Genomic DNA, 20,269 nt, shown 5'->3' on the forward strand with positions numbered 1-20,269 from the left:
CCCAAAACGTGAGTTATGAAGCTTTTAGTAAAACTCGTAAATAACACAAAAATTATCACATTCTGACAGTTCTCAAAGGGACACATAATAAATAAAAGTCTATGTCTGAGAGGTTAAGTGGGAACTTCTTAAGCGAGCTTCACTGTAATTGGCAATGTTCTTATTTTGAATTTACGACGAAGTTATAAATTCACATTTAAAGTAAGATAGACGCATCGATCCGACATATTAATAATATTTGAACAATGCTGGATTCTATACGAATATCCAGTAATTAGCTTGAAAAATGCGTCAATGAACCAGATATTTGATGAGGCTTAGATAATCTGACTACAGTCAGTGGCTTAAGTAGTATTAGTAGTTTTATCAATTAATTGGCTGTCATTTCTACTGCGCCTACACTGATCAAAAACTCCGTGCACGACGTTGCACGATGCCCACACTGTACCTAATGTAAATAGTTTTGGAAAGTGCGACAGTCAAATATACTAATTTTGATTTTCAGTGCGTGAAGTGAAATATTCCTGTGTGAAATTATTCACATTCAATGAAAAGTTACTTTAAAATTTTCAAAATATGAACTGATAGTGTGAATTCAGAAGAACAGTGAAGAGGTACCTACCTATAATCAGATTTTTTTATTGATTAATAATTCTATATATGAAATGCGTATTTCTTTTGTTTAATTTTTACAGATTTAGTGATTTTTCAAGTATACTAACGGTGTTTATTCAAAAGATAAATTTCTGATTCAATCCAATAAAAAATTGACAGTATAAAATTTGTTTTCGAAAGGCTACAAAATGATTTTGAGGCAAATACTCTCAGCTTTGCAATTCCTAAAATTATAATATCCCGTGATTTTTCACGGGTCAGCATTAGTACACAATATTAACCAAAATAATGTAAAAGTGAATGGTTTTTAAGTAATTATGAAAATTTTAATACGTGGCCTTTACCAAAGCTGTAAAGGTTTTCTCGTAAAATTCACCAAATACATACATATACCAATCGACAATCACAACACCAGACGGACGAATCATTCAAGATGATATTATCATCTCAGTTATTTGACCAACACATCAATTTATTCTATAATCTACTCCAATATCCAACCTTTAGATGGTCAGGTCACGTGCCAGCAGCTGAATGTTATCAAGTCGTGCTCCGGTTAAACAGTTCCATGTCCCAGCAGTCTGTTTACATATCTTCCGTGCTCCACTTGTACTGCTCAGAGTCCATGGCCTTCTTGGAGCTTCGCGCCTGGAACACAGCGGCCTCGTGGCCGTTGGAGCGGTCCACTCCATCCCAGCGATGGCCGGGACGGATGTCGAACCGGTTGGGAGGGAAAGGACCCTTGTACAGGGGGCGGGCTGGAAAAAACATAATATACTAATATTACTCATTATATTCTGGGCGGTGAGGCATGGAACTGAAAAAGGAAAGACGAAAGTAGACCAAATGCTGTACAAATGAGATCCTTGCATCGTAAAACCATGAATGATCGTGTTACAAATGTATGAAAGCGTAATGAACAAGCTTAAAAAAGTCACGCTGAGATGGTTTGGGCACGTGAGAGTGAATAGTAGAAGTCGGCGATGCCCGAGAATCCAAGAGTCAATTCAAAAAGGAATCATAAAGACCATACTGAAAGTACCCATAAGAACACGCCTTCAATTGAAATTTTCAATAGTTTTGATGTACCAAATGTACAACAAATATATGCTAAAAATATACTATTCAAAAAATACTGAATCCTCTACCATACCGCGAATTCATCAAACAAGGCCAAATCAAAAGACATAAAAAATATTCCAGGTCATAAAACCACATTTGGATAAAGAAATTATATTTATTTTGTGACGAAACTCCACAACATCCTTCCCCCTGATATAAAGCGAATAGAAAATTTGAATGATTACAAATCAAGAATAAAAATCTGGCTGAAAGAGATTAATGAAAAAACTAAAAAAGAAATGAATAACTTTAGTCCGCCTCAGCACAGGTCACCCTAGTGAGGAGGTCTAAGAAATAAAATTTACTATACATATATTTAATATCATATTTTGTATGTAGTGTTTAAATAGCCGCTGTAATAATAAAGATTTGAAAGAATAACATTTGAGTCAAGAGTAATGTGTGAATGCGAATGATGCAAGAGTATGTTGTGTGGCAATCTATGCTGTTAAGTCGGTTAATAAAGATACTAATATCATACCAGGAATGCCGTCCTGGATCCCTTTCTCCGTTTCCTTCTTGCGCATGTACTCCAGCATGGGGTCGCCGTCCCTCTCCTTCTGGCGCAGGGCGCTCTCCAGGTCGCGGTCGTCGCGGTGGCGTGCCAGGGGTTTGGACGCCTCGTGAACGTAGTCGCGGAGATTGGCGGCCTGATCTTCCACCTGCTTCAGACTGGACAAACAATAAAAACCCCAATTAGAACACTCAAGAAGAAAAAACAAGAAAGAACTAGAGAATAAATAATCTTTTTGAGAGGAAGAAGTGAACATGTCTCGAAGAGACCCATGTTGTAAGAGGGAGGTGCCGGTAACTCAAGAACATGTTGCACAAACAACCCGTTCTCATGAACAAATTCGTGTGTTATGTCTCAATGTTGGGAAGTCCAAATATTAGTATGTAGGTAATAGAATAGTACTTTTAGAATAGGTTTGTAAAAAAAAAACAATGTTTGGCGTGTTTCCCGGTGCACCGGTGCCCAAAGGATCAATAACACTAGTTCTTGGGAGCATCTTCCATTAAAATACTGGTAGAACAAGGACAGCATTCCGACTTAAGCCTGTGTTCTAAATATTGCAATCCGTTTGTTAAATGGCTTTGGTCATGTTTAGTAAAATCATCTCAATAGCCATATACTTCCCCACCATCCTCTTCCCTATCTCCATCCCCTCCCCACTACCCTCTGCCTCACAACATTACCCAATGTGGGGATGCTATTGTCCCATTGGCTCCAGACAGTTGAAAGCAGTTGGGACTCTTGTGTGGTATTCACTTTTTTTTTAAAGACGTGGCACGACCAAGCGAATCAGTAACTTGGAAATCAATAGAAAAATGTTGATTATGCAAATTCTTGAAACTAAAAATTTGTAGCAGAGAACGAGAATACAATTCATGGCTTCGAAATCCACGTTTGGGGATGCTGTGCGGACGGCCTTAGGATTGTAATATATGTAGAAAGAAAGAAAGTAAAGTACCCTTTTCCCCACTGACTGTATTTCGCTTCCATTTCTTTGTCTTTGGCTTCTTTATCCCTCTGATTCTGTCGATCTTCCTCTGTTTCTCTTTTACCTAGAAAAAAAAATTCAATTAAATGTGTTTATTTATTTTTTTACGCAGCTTTTCGATACAAAGATTAAATAAAATGTTCAGAGTGTCGTCAGCATTTACCCGACACACTTTAACCAGCGATTCCTGAAAATTAATTTTACTGTCGTTATTAACCGACCATGTCCAGATACTGCAAGAGGAAGAGGAATATAGGATGGGGATAGGATCTCGATACATTCTACACTTGTGCATTGATTTGTGATCATATTGGTTATGTAGTCAGAATAATAGAAGAGTATGTGCGAATGTGAATAGGCAAGGGGTGTGTGCCAAGACAGAGTTGTGTGGAGGTCTATCCTCTTTGCCTGCACCCCTGCGGCGTGATATATAAATGTGTACCAACCTTTAAGATCCCTTTTGATGGTTTTAGCGTTCCTTCCGGAGAGTTCTTCGGGCAGGTTCTCAAACAGCTCCGCCTCTCTCCTGCGGAAGTCCTGGCTCTCTGCTTTCAACTGCCTGGCATCCTGCAATCCCGCCCTCTTCCCGTCCAGTGTCTTCTCCATAAGCTTGGGCACTCTATCCTCCGCCCCTCTGTCCCTCCTACCATCAGTATTTCTATCACTTCTCCCATTATCTCTGTTATTGCTGTCATTTCGATCTCCTCTCCTTTCTTCGTTTCTATATCTTCTTCTGTCTTCATTTCCTTCTCCTCTTCTAACTTCATTTCTATCGCCCCTCCAATCTTTATTTCTATCTCGTCTGTCTTCATTTCTATCTCCTCTTCCATAATCATTTCTATGAATATTCTCCAGAATTTGCTGGCCCAGTTCTTCGTCAGGATCTGCCCATCTGCTTTTCTTCTTGTAGGCTCTTTCCCTTACCCTAACTTCCTCCTTTATCCTTCTTGGGACAGATTGATCAGAATCTGGCGTAGGACTTCTATTTTTTTCTTTTTTAATTGATTCCTTTCCTCGTACTTGGTCTTTTCTCTTTGTTCTTGGGACAGATTGGTCAGAATCTGAGCTGGGGCTTTTTTTTCTTTGAACTTTGTCTCTTCCCCTGACTTCTTTTCTCTTTGTTCTCCGGACGGATTGGTCAGAATCTGCTGGACTAGGGCTTCTCTTTCTCTCATCTCTTTCTCTTCCCCTTACTTCTTTTCTCTTCTTTCTTGAGACGGGAAGATCAGAATCTGGACTAGGACTTCTCTTTCTTTCCTTAAATTCTTCATTCCGCTTGGTCCTTGGGACAGACTGGTCCGAATCTGGCGTAGGACTTCTTTTCCTTTCTTCCTTTCTCTTTGTTCTTGGAACTGACTGATCAGAATCCGGGCTGGGTTTTCTTATTTCTTGATTAACCTTTGTTCTGGTGACAGACTGATCGGAATCGGGACTCGGACTTCTTCCATTTTTGGTTGATAACTGTTGCACCGTGAGTGTCGAATTGAATCCATCATCCTGAAATTTTTATATCCAAATTAATAATTGAATCATTGGTTGGCTCAAGGCTTGAAGTCCCTGATCTAATGTGCAAGTGAATCCCCCAAGCTCAGAACAAATGACAATCAGGGTTGCCAATCCGTGGGGAATTTGTGTAGAGAATCTTGATGAGAGGAAAATAAGGGTGACAAAATGGAACTGACATAACTAATACCGATTAAAATAGCATTTCTTGATTATTCAACCACATTGAATAATAATATTTACAAGAATGGTATAAACTAGAGATGTGCCGATTATGACTTTCGCCGACTAGCCGATTAGTCGGTTGTAATAAGACCGACTAGTCGGCCGACTAGTCGGCTAAGCCGATTACGGTTTCGGGGATAGTTCTAGGTACCCTGAAATGTCGCGCATGGCCAAAGTGTACCTCTGCTGTCCCGCAAGTTCTGTTTACAGTGAGAAGCTGTTCTCAGAGGCCGGAAACATATATGAAACAAAAAGAAATCGATTGCTACCAGAAAGGCAGAAGCTTTAGTCTTCTTACATCATAATTTACCCTTAATTAAAAAATATAAGTATGTTATAAAAAATATAAGGAGATTATGATATTTTTGGTTGTCACAATTGTGAATTGTGAAATATGTTTTTTTCATTTTTTTTTTGTTTTTATCAAACAGTTCATGTTTAGAATTTTTGGATATACAGGGTGTCCGGAAACTCGTAGTACAAGCGGGAAACTGGTGAATCTACATCACATTTGGAGTCGATTTTGTAGTATATTTTTTTTTTATTTGAGCTTTCGTTATCGAGTAAATCGAGTTTGAAGTTGATTTTTTTTTATTTTTTAAATCAAATTCTTATAAATTATTACTGAAGATCAAAGTACCCAACTAATTAAAACTATTTGAAAGTAAAACAAATGAAGAAACTCGGATTTAAAGCATTATTTTGAAATCACCCTTCATTTAACCCGGTGTAATCATAAAATATTTCTGCTCTGCAGGGTTAAAACATCTGTTATTCAACCCTAAACACCAGAAAAAACTTTAACCCTAAAATAGCCGAAAAATATTTTTTTTTGGTTTTTTTTTTTTTTTGAAAATGCTCAAATCAAAAAACTTTATGTTTTTTTGGGTTCCCCATGTGGTGTAGATTCTCCAGTTTCCCGCTTGTACTACGAGTTTCCGGACACCGTGTATATATATAATATATACATATATTACTGTGCATCTTGTACATACAATCTTGATTTAATACATATAACTGAGATTGTTAATTTAAAAAATCTACTTTTTATTTTAATAATAAGAAATACTTATAAATGTTCATTGAAGATAAGAAGATATTATGTTGTTTTTTATGTTAATTAGGATAGATACTAATTTTGTTCAATAAATGTCATAATTATGTTTTCTTTACAAGCAAATAATTTTAAAAAGTGATTACCAAAGGAAAGATTGCTTTACATTTTTTAATGTATAAGACTGATTATAAAAAGAAAATATAAATAATCAAGGATTTTATTTCATGTAGTTCCCCCGCATTCATATTATTGAGAAATACATACAACGTAAGAAGCCGGATAGTCGGCGCTCTTTGCCGATTAGTCGCCGACTAATCGCCGACTACAATAGTGGCCGGATAGTCGGCTTTACCGACTAGTCGCCTACTAGTCGGAACATCTCTAGTATAAACTATAATACTTGAAAATGACTAAACTACAAAAAATACATGCAAATTTCAATAGAATTTTTTAAGGTAAAATTATAAAGGAACTTGTTATTTTGTTTTCCCCAATTTGGGGTTTTGAACTTCTATTGTGGATATTTTAGAACGTATGCATTGGCACCCTGCATCACATACATGTTTAACTGCTATGTAATATGTACGACTACCATGATACGGGCATGAGCTTGGTGTGGTAATTGAGAGAATACATCTATTGTGGGTATTATAGAACGTATGCATTGGCAACCTGCATCACATACATGTTTAACTGCTATGTAATATGTACGACTACCATGATACGGGCATGAGCTTGGTGTGGTAATTGAGAGAATACATCTGTTGTGGGTATTTTAGAACGTATGCATTGGCACTCTGCTATACCGCACAAGAGTCCCAACCGTCTGAGCCAGTGAGACTAAAGCATCCCCAATTAAAGTATATTGTGAGGCTCAAGGTAGTAGGGGGGGAAGAAAGAAAGGTGGGGGAGTACTTGGCTATTCAGATCTGGTCACCAAACACGTCTAAAGCCATTTCAAACAACGTTTCAATTCTGAATGGTGGTCTTACACCAGGGAGATACTGAGAATATCTTCCACTCTGGAACGTGCCGCAAGTGTACTATACATAATTCAAAATGAATAAGCTGTGAAATAACACAAATTAATCAAATAATAATTATTATTGATAGAGTGAGATTTGTCTAGATGTTGGTGACGGATGCATTTGCCCACTTACTGCGTGGCTACTGCGGATCGGGAGAAACTGGTTGGGGGAGACCTTTTGACCATTCCAGCTGGACTCTTTCGACTGATGATCATTTTGCACTGCAGTGGGAGGGACGGATCCATACGTCGGTCACTCCTGGACACACTGACCTACCGATTCCTACCCACCCCTCACACCCTTTTCCTTCCCAGAACTTCCTCTCCTTCCTTTCCCTAAAAAGACCCTACACACAGCATCCCCAAATATAACATAGGCCCTGAGGGAGATAAAGTAAAGCTAATGTAATGCACGTTGAGATTTAAACCAGTGACCTTTGCATTGCTAGTCGAGAACCTGTATAAATTAGCAATTTTGTTTCCATACAAATAATTATAAGCAATAAATAATCACCCGAAATACTAATACAAATTGAAAATATCTCCTGAGTAAAAATAAATGCCGCCAACGGGAATTGAACCCGTGCCTTCTGATGTCTATGAGCTATGTCGGCTTATTTCTAACCCGCCAAATGATTAAATATGTACTAGTACCTCAATCAACAATTAATTATTGGGCGATTACTTATTGCTTATAATTATTTGTTATCCTTTGTGCTATGCATAAAACCTTGTCTTATAAACATTAGTTTATCATTAAAAAATAATAATTTTGTTTAGATCACAATTCAAACATTCAGTTGCTCCAAATACCAATTCATCGTTCAGAACTATATTTCTATTATTAAGTTATTTTAATCCACTAATGCAATTAATTGATAGCTGTTTTTTTCACACTCCACACGAGGCCCTGAGGAAAATATTTTCCCTCGTTTCATCTTTGGGGATGCTGAGTAGTGGGTGTTTAAAGGAAAGGAAGGCGAGAAAGATCTGGGAATGAAAAGTTATGAGGGGTGGGGTAGGAATCTGGGGTCAGTGTGTCCAGGAGTGACAGACTCGCCCACTGCGGTGCAAGGCGATAGGTCGGGAGAATCCGGCCTCTTCCTGGACAAACCACACCCCATGAACCAAGGCACTCCTACTAAGTCACCAAATGTAACAAACCACCTGAGGTGACCTATGGCAGAGATGTTGGTTGTCGAATGAATGGTACCCAGGGTGACGGTACCCATACTCGCGTCCCAAAAAGTAAACCTATTCACCGTTCAGAACTACGTTGGGCAGCATGGTCGCGAAGGAGACTTACCTCATTGATGACTTTCCACTTGTCGCGGCTAAACTGCTCCAGTCGCTTGACTTCCGCAGGGCGGTCGTCCACAATCCCGGCCACCTGCGGGGCGTCTTCACCTCCGCCCAGGAAGTCCAGCTCATCCTCCTCGAGGACGCGCATCTTGCTGAGATCCACATCATCATCGATGATCTTCATACTGTGAAAAATAATGATAATTACTTTACTTTATTCAGCAAGTTTGTTTACTAGAGATGGAAAGACTAGCTTTTGATTTTTTAATGTTCCTCTTCTATAGAAGCTGGCGCTTGTGTCTAGAGGAGTGGTGAGCATCAAGATTAAGAATATTTAGTGTTTGTAATTATGAATATTAAAATTTATAATTAATTAAAAAGATAGTTTCATCATGTTGGTATTTTTACATTGAACTTCTCTTTAATTGCTTTTAGTAGGTGTTTATCGTTTTCTATTGTTCTGATATTTTCGGGTAGGCTGTTGTGTAAGACTGAAGTGTAAATGAAGAAAACGCTGGAGAATAAGTGGAATGCTGATTTTGCTCTGGAGACATTTCTTTTTACGACTGAAATTATTATTTTTTTTTTTTTTAAATTTTCTTTATTCATAAAAATATATTAGGATACAGGTTTTTTACATGCTTTTCGACTACCACACTAGATACATGTCCGTATTGTGGTAGTCGAAATTTGTGTATAATTATATACATGTAATACATGATTCATTCAGTAGTAAAATAGGTGTAGGTTAAATAGGTTTAAGAAAATAAAAGATAAGGGTCATTCCGCCGTTTCGTTCAAATCGCATGTTCTCGCAAAAAAGTCATATGAAAAATAATGTTTTTCAAGAAAGTTTTATTGGAAAATGTAGTTATTTAAAAAAGGAAAAAGTAGTATTTACCGGATTAGGCATTTGTTACTTAATAACTTTATGGTATACAAAAAACATGCTAAAATCTCATTACCTTCCCCGTGTAAATGAGGGACCGGTAAATTGATCAATAAATAAGAACATTTTACACTAGTAAAATCACTACATTCATTAATCGACCTGAATGTACAACTAATTTTGCATATTTATTGGTGTTTAATTTATTTTTAAAGTTACTGTATCATAGAAAGAATTGAGATTTTGTTTTTGTCCAGAAAAAATCGCTGTCGTCTTCCGCCAAAGCGGTAATTAAAATTGTGACCGTGTTTGTCACTGTTCGTCAGCTGTACCCCACCCCGCGCCTCCGTTACTAATCAGTGTACCGCTATATCTGGACGGGGGAGGACGTGCGTCGCTGAATAAAGAAATATCTGCGATCTCCGTGCTCGAAAACGACTTTGTCACCGACCAGGCATCATTACCTTCCAGCATTTTTTAAAGTAAGTACATGTTTTAAAAATTCGAATCATGAACCTATAAACTATAATTAGTCGGACTATTTTTTATTGAAACATAAAGATTTGTAATGTCATTATTAAGCGAGTTATTAAGGAAAGATTGTCAAAACCTCATTACCCTCCGTCTCATTACCTTCCGTATCGTAAAATTTTTTGCCGGATGGTAATTTAGAGGTGTGGAGGGTAATGATAAATTTGTAAGGGTTATTTTTACGTGCATCTGGGACCATGTTTGGGGGTTCATAAAAGTTAATATTATCAATAAAAGCAGTTTCTTGCGTTCTAGCGTCGGACAATTTCAGTTTTGGTGAAATACATATTTTCGTTTTATCTATTTACTGATATGGAAAAACAATCTGTTAAAATTTACCCTGCGAATTTTTATTTGAAAATCGATTTTTTTATTCAATGATATAATTATAATTATTCAAATTTAAACGAATAATATATTAAACAAATGGTTTAACTATTCCCCTACAGTCACAATTATTTTCATTACTTATCTTCATTACTTCAGTTGTCTATTAAAACAGATGAATTTTAACAAAATTTCAAGTTTCTAAACAAATCCAGATTTGAACAAAAATCTATATAAAGGGCATTATTAAGAGTCCAACGCAAATTTCTTGATTAAAAAACCATATCATTACTGTTAGATTTTAAATCATTTAGGGAAAAAAATATTAAACAAAGATATAAAAGTAGTGTAACAATTTTTGGGCTCTCCTGTAAAAGTAACGAAATTGAAATTATCCATATTTGTTATTCAACTTCTCACTTGATCCGATACTTATGATAATTTTTCTTTATTATTTGTTACAGACTAAACACCATAATCCACAATGGCAAAGTTAAATAAAAAACTGAAAAAAGAAGAAAAGTTATCCAAGGACAGGCTGCGTAAGCAACAAAAATATGCTGAGATTAAAAACAATCCGGAACTGTACAGTCTTCAGAAAGCGAAAGAAAAAAAAAGATACTTAATGCGAAAAGCGCAAAAAAAGATTTGCAGCATTGAAGATATGAGTGAAAGAGCCCAGAGAGAGCAAAGACGAAGATGGCGAAAGAACTCTGTAAATTATTGGAAGAAAAAAGAGGAGCAGCGTAAAATAGAAACGATTACAGTAGAAAATATGCCTCCAATTCATGAAAATGTCAAGGAAGTACCCAATAATGTGCAAAATACTCTAGATCCTGACCCTCTCGCAGTCGAGAATGAACAACAAATCATTAAAAAAAATGTGCGTGGTCTAACGAATGTTAGAAAATTGAGGTATAGATCATTGAAAATCATTAAGACGTTACAGGACCAGATAAGCAAACTCAGGAACGAGAAAAGAAACGAACAAAAGAAATTGAAGGCGTTGCAGCTACAAAACGTAAATAGACCAATCGAAGATACAGTAGAGAAAAAAGTAAACGACATAGTTAAATACATCCCAATGAATAAAGTCGAAGATGTAAAAAAGAAATTGTTGTTCAGTGAATCGCTGTCTCGAGGATTAAATGAAAAATACAAGGCTTTAAAAAAAACAGAGAAAAGACAGTTTGCGAATGAAATACTGAGAGACAAGAACAAGCTAAAGAAATATAAAGTACTCAGTAAAGTTCCCTTTCAAATCAGAAAGACTTTAGCTGAAAACAAGAATAACAAAACAAATGAAATAAAACGGAAGATACAAGATTTTTTTGAAGAAGATGTAAATAGCCGGGTAGCTCCCGGAAAAAAAGAATTTGTGAAACGCAAAGGTTTAAAAAAACAGAAAAGATATATTACAGATAACTTCAAAAACCTCTACGACAAATTCTGCAAAGAACAACAAAAAATCAGCTATTCGACTTTTTGTAAATATAGACCCTACTGGACTGTTTTCCCCAAAAAAGAACGAGACACTTGCCAATGCAAACTTCACTGTAACGTTGATCTTCTCATTAAAGCTCTGAAGAAAGCAAAGATAATTGTAGAAGGATCAGCGACAGAAGTATTGAAAAGCCTGTGTTGCGATACTAATAATAAAGAATGTCTAGAAAGATCATGTAGTTCATGCAAAAATAAAACATTGAATTACGGAGAATTTAATAACAGCACAAACATTAACTACTATGAGTGGACAATAGAAAAACAAACCTACAGGGGAAAGGATGGAATCCAGAAAATGAAAACCATAACAACTAAAAAGAAGCTCGAGGACAACTCTCGTAAAATAATCGAAAAGTTAGATGCCACCATGGATGTTTTCTTAAAACACACACGAAACATCGTAATGCAGTACTCCGCTATCAGAGAATTGAAAGATAATCTGACAGACACGGAGGTTCTCATACATGTTGATTTTAGCGAGAACTATTGGTTGAAATACCATGAAGAAATTCAGTCCTTTCATTTTGATGGCAGCCGAGGACAAGTCTCTCTTCATACAGGAGTACTTTACTATGTAGACAGCCAGACGGGTCTTCCTTCAACCAAATCATTTTGCACGATGAGTCGGTGCCTCAATCATGATGCTTCAGCTATATGGGCACATCTAGTACCTGTTCTGAATATGGCGCAGGATTTGGTTCCATCGCTTGCAACGATTCACTTCTTATCTGATTCGCCATCTAGTCAATATAGGAACCGCTACATTTTCTATATGATAACGAAGTTAATAGATCAAGTTCCTAATATCGAGAGGGTCACATGGAACTACCAAGAGGCGGGACATGGTAAGGGGGCCCCAGATGGCATCGGAGCGGTTGTGAAGAGATCTGCAGACAACTACGTGAAATTTGGCGGAGACATCGGTTCCTTTGAAGAGTTTGCTGAAGTTGTCCGTCAAAATGTTCAAAACGTCGAATTGACTGTCATTGCAGAAGACGAAATATATCGGAATAAATTTCCAGAAAAACTTCCCGGATTTAAAGGAACAATCAAAGTACATCAGGTGATTTGGTCTTCGTCGTTGCCATACAGTGTTGTTTTAAGAAGCCTCAGCTGTTTCAGTTGCCAACACAGCAATCTGTTATGTAATCACAGCAAACATCTGGGAGTACTGAATGTAGAAAATGACGAAGCCTGTATAGATGTCACAGTTGACATGAATATTGAAAACTTAAGCCTACAAATTGACTCGCCTACTATTTTCAATAATATTGATGACAATATGCTATGGAGCGAATTCGACGGCTCCATGTTTTTGGACGATACTATTGCTTCAACGCCAGAGCCTGCTAAAACTATAGAAAAGAAATGTAAAGTGAAAATACTCTCAAACGTCCCGTTCGACTATCAGCATTATTCCCTTTATAAAAATAGTACGCAAGAATTCAATCCTTTCGATCAATGTGAGTTCGAGAAGTTCATCCGATCCCTAAGAGTAGAATATCCTGATTTCGATGAATCAAAACAGCAGTCCCCCAAAACTGTGGAACTCCCACACATGGACATTGACGAGGAAACCAACAAAGAGGATAAGGAGGCGCCATTCAAATACTACTTAGATGACTGGATAATGGTTCAATATAAAATAACTAACACGACACATCATTTCATTGGGAAAATTATTGGAAAACATGAGTACACACTAGAGTACAAAGTAATTTTTTTGAAAAAAGCTCAAGGGAATTCCAAAAAATTTGTCTGGCCAACAATTAGTGACGACAATTTCATTTTGGAATCACAAATTCTTCAGCGCTTGCAAGATCCAGATGAGAATGAAAGAGGACAATTCACTTTCAAAAATTTGCCGAACTTTGATTTGAAATAGTTTTCCAGCAAAAACTTTCACAAGAATGATCTCAAGTTCCTTAAATATTATGTTCCTATTTAGATGTAAGACCTTTATCTTGTACTTATTAGTTACATATGTTGTGTTTGTTTTAAGTATCTCTGATTTTATTTTAAACTGCATTTCAATTGACTTCTGATTTTTTCTTATTTTTAATTATTATTTTTATTATTTCTATTTTTCAAATATTACAATGTTTGCTTAGGAATGTGAAAATTTTGTATTTCTTGTGTACAAACCTACTTATAAAACGTAATTATAAAGAATTTGACTATTCCTTATAATTTCTGGGTAAGTAGTATAATAGGAAAATTTTAGTTGTGTTGGGTTTGATGTTCCAGCTGCCTTTTCTTAATTTGTATTTTGATATTTTTTTCCATTATTTTTTAACAATTCATACAGATATTGCAAAAGCATAAGTAAGCAGAACTGATTACGTATGAAAAAATGTATTTCTTGTCTCCAATGTTCAAAAGTCTGAATAAAGCATTAAGTTTTTCACTATAATAGGTTTTTCTTCTTTTTCCTAATCCGCTCACCACGTCAAATGATACTTAGCATGATTTGAAATCTATTTTATTATTCAATTTCTATTCAAATTTCATTATTCACAGACATTTTAAGAACCTTAAACATGTTCACTACCATCTATTAATATTTCATTACCAAACTTCATTACCATCCAAATGTTTAAATGACCATCCAACAGTTTTTCATTACCATCCACACCTTCATTACCTTCCATCAATTTTCTTCGAATCCAAGTGTCGCACAAAGGTGCCCTTTTCACTTTTATACATCTGATAGGTACGGGAACCCATTTCTATAAAAATATATAGTAAAAAGGCAAAAAAAAAAAAAATCCGCGGAAACAGGCAAATTTGAACGAAACGGCGGAATGACCCATAAATTAAATAATTATTTTAAAAAGAAATTTTAAACAGAATTGAAATGAAAAAAAAAGAATAATAAAGCAAATGAACTTATTTGATGATGTCAGGTATTCTTTAAAATAATTCTTTCCCTTCATAAATAACCAATACTGAATATATAATATTATGTACATGATCACATACAGGAAAGGAATTGGAGTAGGTGAATCTTGTAAACATAATGATAAAAATAAAAATAAGGTAGGATACAAATAAAAATAATAGATAATGCTAGGGATAATAGAAAATAAAAATAATCGCATCAGCGTAATATAAAGTTTTTGTTGGAAGTTAAATTAGAGATAAAATTTTTTCCTCGAAAAATAAGAACACTATTAAGTTGTAAGGCATTCTTTATAATATTTCCTTCCTTGAGCAAATAACCAGTTCTGTACACTAATGGCATAAAGATCATAAGTTTTCAATGTCTTAATATCAATACTCAGTAAGTTAAACATTTTAGGCGCTATATAAGAGAACTGTCGCTGGGCGAAAGCTGTTTTTGTTGGAGGAATTTTACATTTTTGGTGTGTTGAGTAGCGGGTGCAAATATTGTGTTGAGTTTTGAGTGTTAAATCATTTTTCCTTATGTGTATAAGAATTGTCTTAACGTATAATTGTCTAATGTCTAGGATTGCGAATTTTTTTAAAAGTGGGTCTGAAGGGTGAGATGGGTGACATTTTAATATAATCCTTAGTAGCAGTTTTTGAATTAAGATCATGGGATTAATAATTGAAGCTGCACAGCCTCCCCATCCCACGATACCGTATGTAGCTATTGATTGGAAAAGTGCAAAATATATACATCTCATTGTTTTAAGGTTCAGGATTGATCTGAGAGAGAGAAATATATAGCACAATTTGCGGAGTCTTTTTGTTGTGAAATTGACATGATCCTCCCAACGTAGTTGATCATCTATAACAAGGCTGCCCAACCTTTTTAACAGTTGGGCCAAATTGACGATTTTGAATCACTGGCGGGCCACTGAATACCTGACGGTTCCTATTTCCATGGGGGGGGGGGTTGTTAGAGAATTTCTATAAAACATAATTCCCCACACAAAAAATTCAAAATGAGTGCTCCCCACAAAATATTTGAAATCAATGGGGGGGGGGGGGGGGTTGTTACGGAACTTCGCTGAGAAAAAAATCCGCGCAACCAAAAACATAACATGTAATTCCCCACAACAATTTTTCGAATTTCATGGGGGGGGGGGGGGGGGGTGGCTACAAGATTCTATTTCGGACGCAAAAAATATTATGTCAAAAACCGGTGTATTTTTGTTTAAAAAGTAAGACACTGGTGACCGCGCGCAAGCTGCATTGTTTGTTTTACCGCGGGCCCGCGACACTTTTTCAAATTTTTGGTTTTTTGAAAATGGTTCACGCGGGCCACTTATAATTCGTTCGCGGGCCACATTGTGGCCCGCGGGCCTGGGGTTGGGCAGCCTTGATCTATAACAACCCCTAGATATTTGATTTGGTCGGATTTTTTTAGGTTGGTACATGAGCAATTATTGAGGAGAGGCGTAGGGGTAATATGGTTTTGTGGGCATGAGTGAATGATAAGATTAGGACAGTTTTGAGGAGTAGTGACTTTGCGTATGGAGAAAAGTAAGTATTTTGTTTTGTCAATATTAAGAGTCAGAAGGTTGTGGTCTAACCAATGTTTTACTTTATTTAGGCCCTTATTTGCTTTTTCCATAGTTGAGTTCCAATTATCAGATTCAAAGATGATTACCGTATCATCAGCAAAAGAAATTATAGTTCCATCAATTGTATATTAGAAAGAGAAGTGGGCCTAATACACTGCCTTGAGGCACACCGTACGTGATTGGTAAACTTGTACTTCTATATTTTTTAGCAGAATTTATAAGAGACGATTGCGATCTATTTGTTAAATAGTTCTCAAACCATTTAAGGGGAGTACCCTTTATTCCTACCTGAAGGAGTTTCTTCAAAGACAGTATCTCTTTGACAATATTCCAGATTTGTTTATTGTCATTGGCAGCTTCCTTGATCTGTTTTCTATAATATTCGTCTCTAGCTCTGCAGATTATTTTTTTACAAGCATTTCTGTATCGTTTGTAAAATAGGAGAGATTCGTGATTATTGGGGTTGTTTTTACAAAATTTGTGAAGTTTATTACGCTTGTGAATACAGTGTAGGATGCCATTTGTTATCCAAGGCTTAAGTTTAATTTTGCGACTACTTTGCTTGTCGTTAGTGTTGGATGTGGAACTTTTCAAATGGTTATGTATGGTGTCGATAAGAAATTCGCACGCTATGTTTGGGTCGGTGAGTTTATAAAAATTTGACCAGTTTTCCTTGGAAACCAGTTTAAAAAGAGTGTCATAGCAAATTTTCGTCGTGGGTATTTTCGATGCAGGTAATTTTTTAATAGCATGTGAAAGGGAGGTGATAGTGGCGTAGTGGTCTGTAACCGTGCATTGGTATACGAGAGATTCGGTATTCAATTTACATTTAGCAAAAACATGGTCAATGCAACTGACGCATAATTGTCGATAAGTTTCCAGAGACAGCTCGAATATCATCCGCGCTGGAATTTTTTGTGATGCGATTTTAATCTTTATACTTCAAAAACTGAACAAAGGACAAAATCACAATTGCTTGTGCTAAAATCACAGTAGATTCTACTTTTTACTGCATGAATGTAGCCTACGACAAAATGTCGCAAAAATTAAAATATTTGAACTAACTAACCATTACGCCGTTTCCCCGCAGGGGTAGGCAGAGAGGACGGACCGCCAAACAACTCGGTCTTGGCACACACTCCACACTGCCTCATTCACATTCATACATCGTCTCATACATACTTTTCTATTATTCTGACTCTTGACATGGCCCGACTCAAGTATCTGATTCACTTGGTCATGCCATGTCTTCCTCGGGCGTCCCCGACTTCTGCTACCATTCACATTTGCATCGTATATTCTCCTTACACTCCTTTGCTCTACATGTCCAAACCATCTAAGCGTCCCTTTCTTGATCTTACTCATTAAACTTACATCAGCCTTGCACTCTTTGCAGATCTCCACATTTCTCACACGATCATACATGGTTACCACACATACGCCTCAGGGATCTCATTTCTACAGCATTCAGTCTACTTTCATCCTTCCTCTGCCAGTTTCATGCCTCACTGCCAAGGTGGGAAATCGGGGTAAGTACCAACACTCCATTGTGGACTGCTAGCTTCGCTTCTTTGGACAATTTTTTTTTAGCGCCAACTGCGTTCAGTCTTCCATTAATGGAGATTTGAGTTGGAATATTGGAGTTTTAGAAGATATTAATAGGTTGGCAAATACACCGACTGCAAAGTTAACAATGTCAAGGTGTATTTACTAATGGCCAGTCCTGGGCATGTGCAATTGGTGCATTCTGCTCCGGGAGCCGACCTGCAAAGGAACCAAGGCGCTGATACAATACGCTTAATACAGTGTCCTTGAAGTTTTTACTAGCGCCTGGGGTCGTTTCGCTCGGCTCGCGTTTGGGTTCACAAATGTATAGGTACCATTATAATTAAACTCGCATTAACACTATAATAATTCAACTTATTTAGAACCTTCCTAAAATGTTCTTATTATGAAGTTACGGAGTTTGTTAAGTAATTTACTAATAAATTACCGATATTGCACAAGGTCCATGATTTTACTTCTAGTTATACTGTAGAGGTAGCTACTAGAAGGTTCGGTAACGTTCATGAGTGCAACCCACATCGCCTTAGAACCTACTAGCGAAACATCGTAGGTACGGCACATCTACCTACTCGCTGGATTGTTCTCGAATGCATTTGCGCCTATATATTAAGCGGCCACGTCAAGGTACTTCGCTCAGTCAACAGTCAGTCAATAGCAGTTACAAGTGAATACCCGCTGTGACCGCTCATCGTTAACTGACTCGGGCAGCCTTTTCGGCCAGCTCCCCGCATTGCGCCCTGGCTCCTACCTCACCGCGCCGCCATGAGCTACGGACCCACTACGGGCCCGACTTTGCATGACCATAAATGAGAGGCTACGAATTATCAACGACTCCGTGGGATTACAATAGCGCCCTGGCCTGCGCTCCCCATGCGCCTAGGCCCTGCAACATCTTTGCTGGTCCGCGCCTTTGCCCTGCAACATCTTCGCCGACCTGCTACTCCCCAAACATCTGCTGACGAGGTCAATTATACCTTCGGCTATCTTACTTCACAGGAAGACTCATCGTCACTCGAAGTCCGGTCTCCATCAGCACGCTGTTGAGCCACCGACTTAATCGCCTCGATCACTCCACTGCCATCATCACCGCTGGTATGGATCTTCGACATGGAGGATTCGCCGCTGACAACATCCATCGACGCGGTGTCGATCTTCGGCCCGGGGAATTTACAGTCGATCTACATCCACCAACTGCGTGAGCATCAGTCCGAAGTAATCTCTCACAACTGCACTGACTCAATAAACGATGTAACCTCACAACCCCTTTCATTTGTCTCCTTACCACATCCGCAAATATTTAGTTAACCCACGCCACATTGCGGGAACCTAACCTAGCAGATAAATATGAATGGTTTCGCAACGAAACATAATAAAACATAAGACTTGGTGATCTTGGCTATATTTGCGTTTGGGGAATTCTGTAGATACATAACTTCTTACATAACATTGGATAAAAGTTGTACATACCCCGCGCCTTTGATTTGGCCATGTTTTTTCTTTTTCTTCTTCTCAGGTTTAGCAGAACCACTCAAATACTTCTTTAAATATTCATTTTTAGCTATGCTGGCGGGATTCATTTAAAGGCCAGCGTGTTCTTATGTAATATTTTGTAAAAGTTGAGATAATTACTTTTCTTAAAATGAAAAACTTGCACAAAAGCAGCCGGCAGCCGCCGCGCAAAAAATACCGTTGTAAATAAATATTAAAGATGGCGGATGATGGCCATATGATGGCGGTGCACTGCGTTTGTTTTTGTTTTAGAGATGGTCGATATTCTTGATTCTTTTCCTGGCAACAAGGAACCGATTCCTTTTGCTGGAACCGGAGATGGGAAAAAGTTAAGAAATTCTATTCTAATTTTGTGGAAAAAGTACTGTCGTAAGTTTTTTCGCAATTTAGTCATTATACCAGGGCCAGCCCAAATAGAGCCAAATGGCGCCTAGCGCGAGTAAAATTTTCACGTCCTTTGTCAAAACCAGTAAACGCCTTGATAGGTGATATCTGTAATCAATGATATTCTGATAATTAGTATTTTTGTGCAGCCCTGTTTTTGTGAAAAATAATCTTTAGGGTGATGTGTTAGGACTGTTAGGTATTATTAGCGCATTAGCGCCTTGTCGATTCGGCGCCCAGAGCGGACTGTTCCAATTGCGCCCGCATAGGGTAGGTATTATACCAGAAAGAAATATAAGATTTTTTATCAATAAATTGTTTCTTTGATCGATATGCCGCATGTATTGCTGATGATGAAGTCCGGCAGAGTCCTTACCTAAAATATTGCTAACTGCCTCAAATTCATGTTTGAAAACTGATCTTTACAACGCTCATGGGACGAACTTGCTGTAAGACAAATAGCACATTTGTCCGTGCAGACCAAGTAAAAAGCAAAGCTTCTCTTAGGGCCCGTTCCCACTTCCGTTTTCAAATCGGAGGCGGGTTCCGTTTTAAAAACGGATGACCAATGGCCCTGTTCACACTTCCGTTTTAAAAACGGACCATACTCTACGAAAAAAAATAATTGTCGATTCAACCAAAACATGTTATTTGCTCATTCTTCAGTAATGGTGCGCAATGGACGACGATGAAGCTCTTGTTGTCATGTGGTAC

General features: G+C 37.4%; 1 protein-coding gene across 1 annotated transcript; it reads right to left on the reverse strand.

Annotated features, from left to right (window-relative positions):
- Positions 1–994: 994 nt before the first annotated feature.
- LOC149409511 (uncharacterized) lies at positions 995–19,339 on the reverse strand. The gene is made up of 6 exons (XM_089649408.1): positions 19,130–19,339; positions 8,358–8,538; positions 3,686–4,736; positions 3,210–3,303; positions 2,219–2,409; positions 995–1,373 (listed from the first exon to the last, which is right to left on the reverse strand). Exons 1-6 carry the CDS (start codon positions 19,237–19,239, stop codon positions 1,201–1,203), a joined length of 1,800 nt encoding a protein of 599 aa, XP_089505534.1. The 5' UTR covers positions 19,240–19,339; the 3' UTR covers positions 995–1,200.
- Positions 19,340–20,269: the final 930 nt, after the last annotated feature.

The sequence above is a fragment of the Hesperophylax consimilis genome, chromosome 30 (assembly GCF_061612785.1).
Source record: "Hesperophylax consimilis isolate HC1 chromosome 30, BYU_Hcon_1.0, whole genome shotgun sequence".
Lineage (NCBI taxonomy): Eukaryota > Metazoa > Arthropoda > Insecta > Trichoptera > Limnephilidae > Hesperophylax > Hesperophylax consimilis.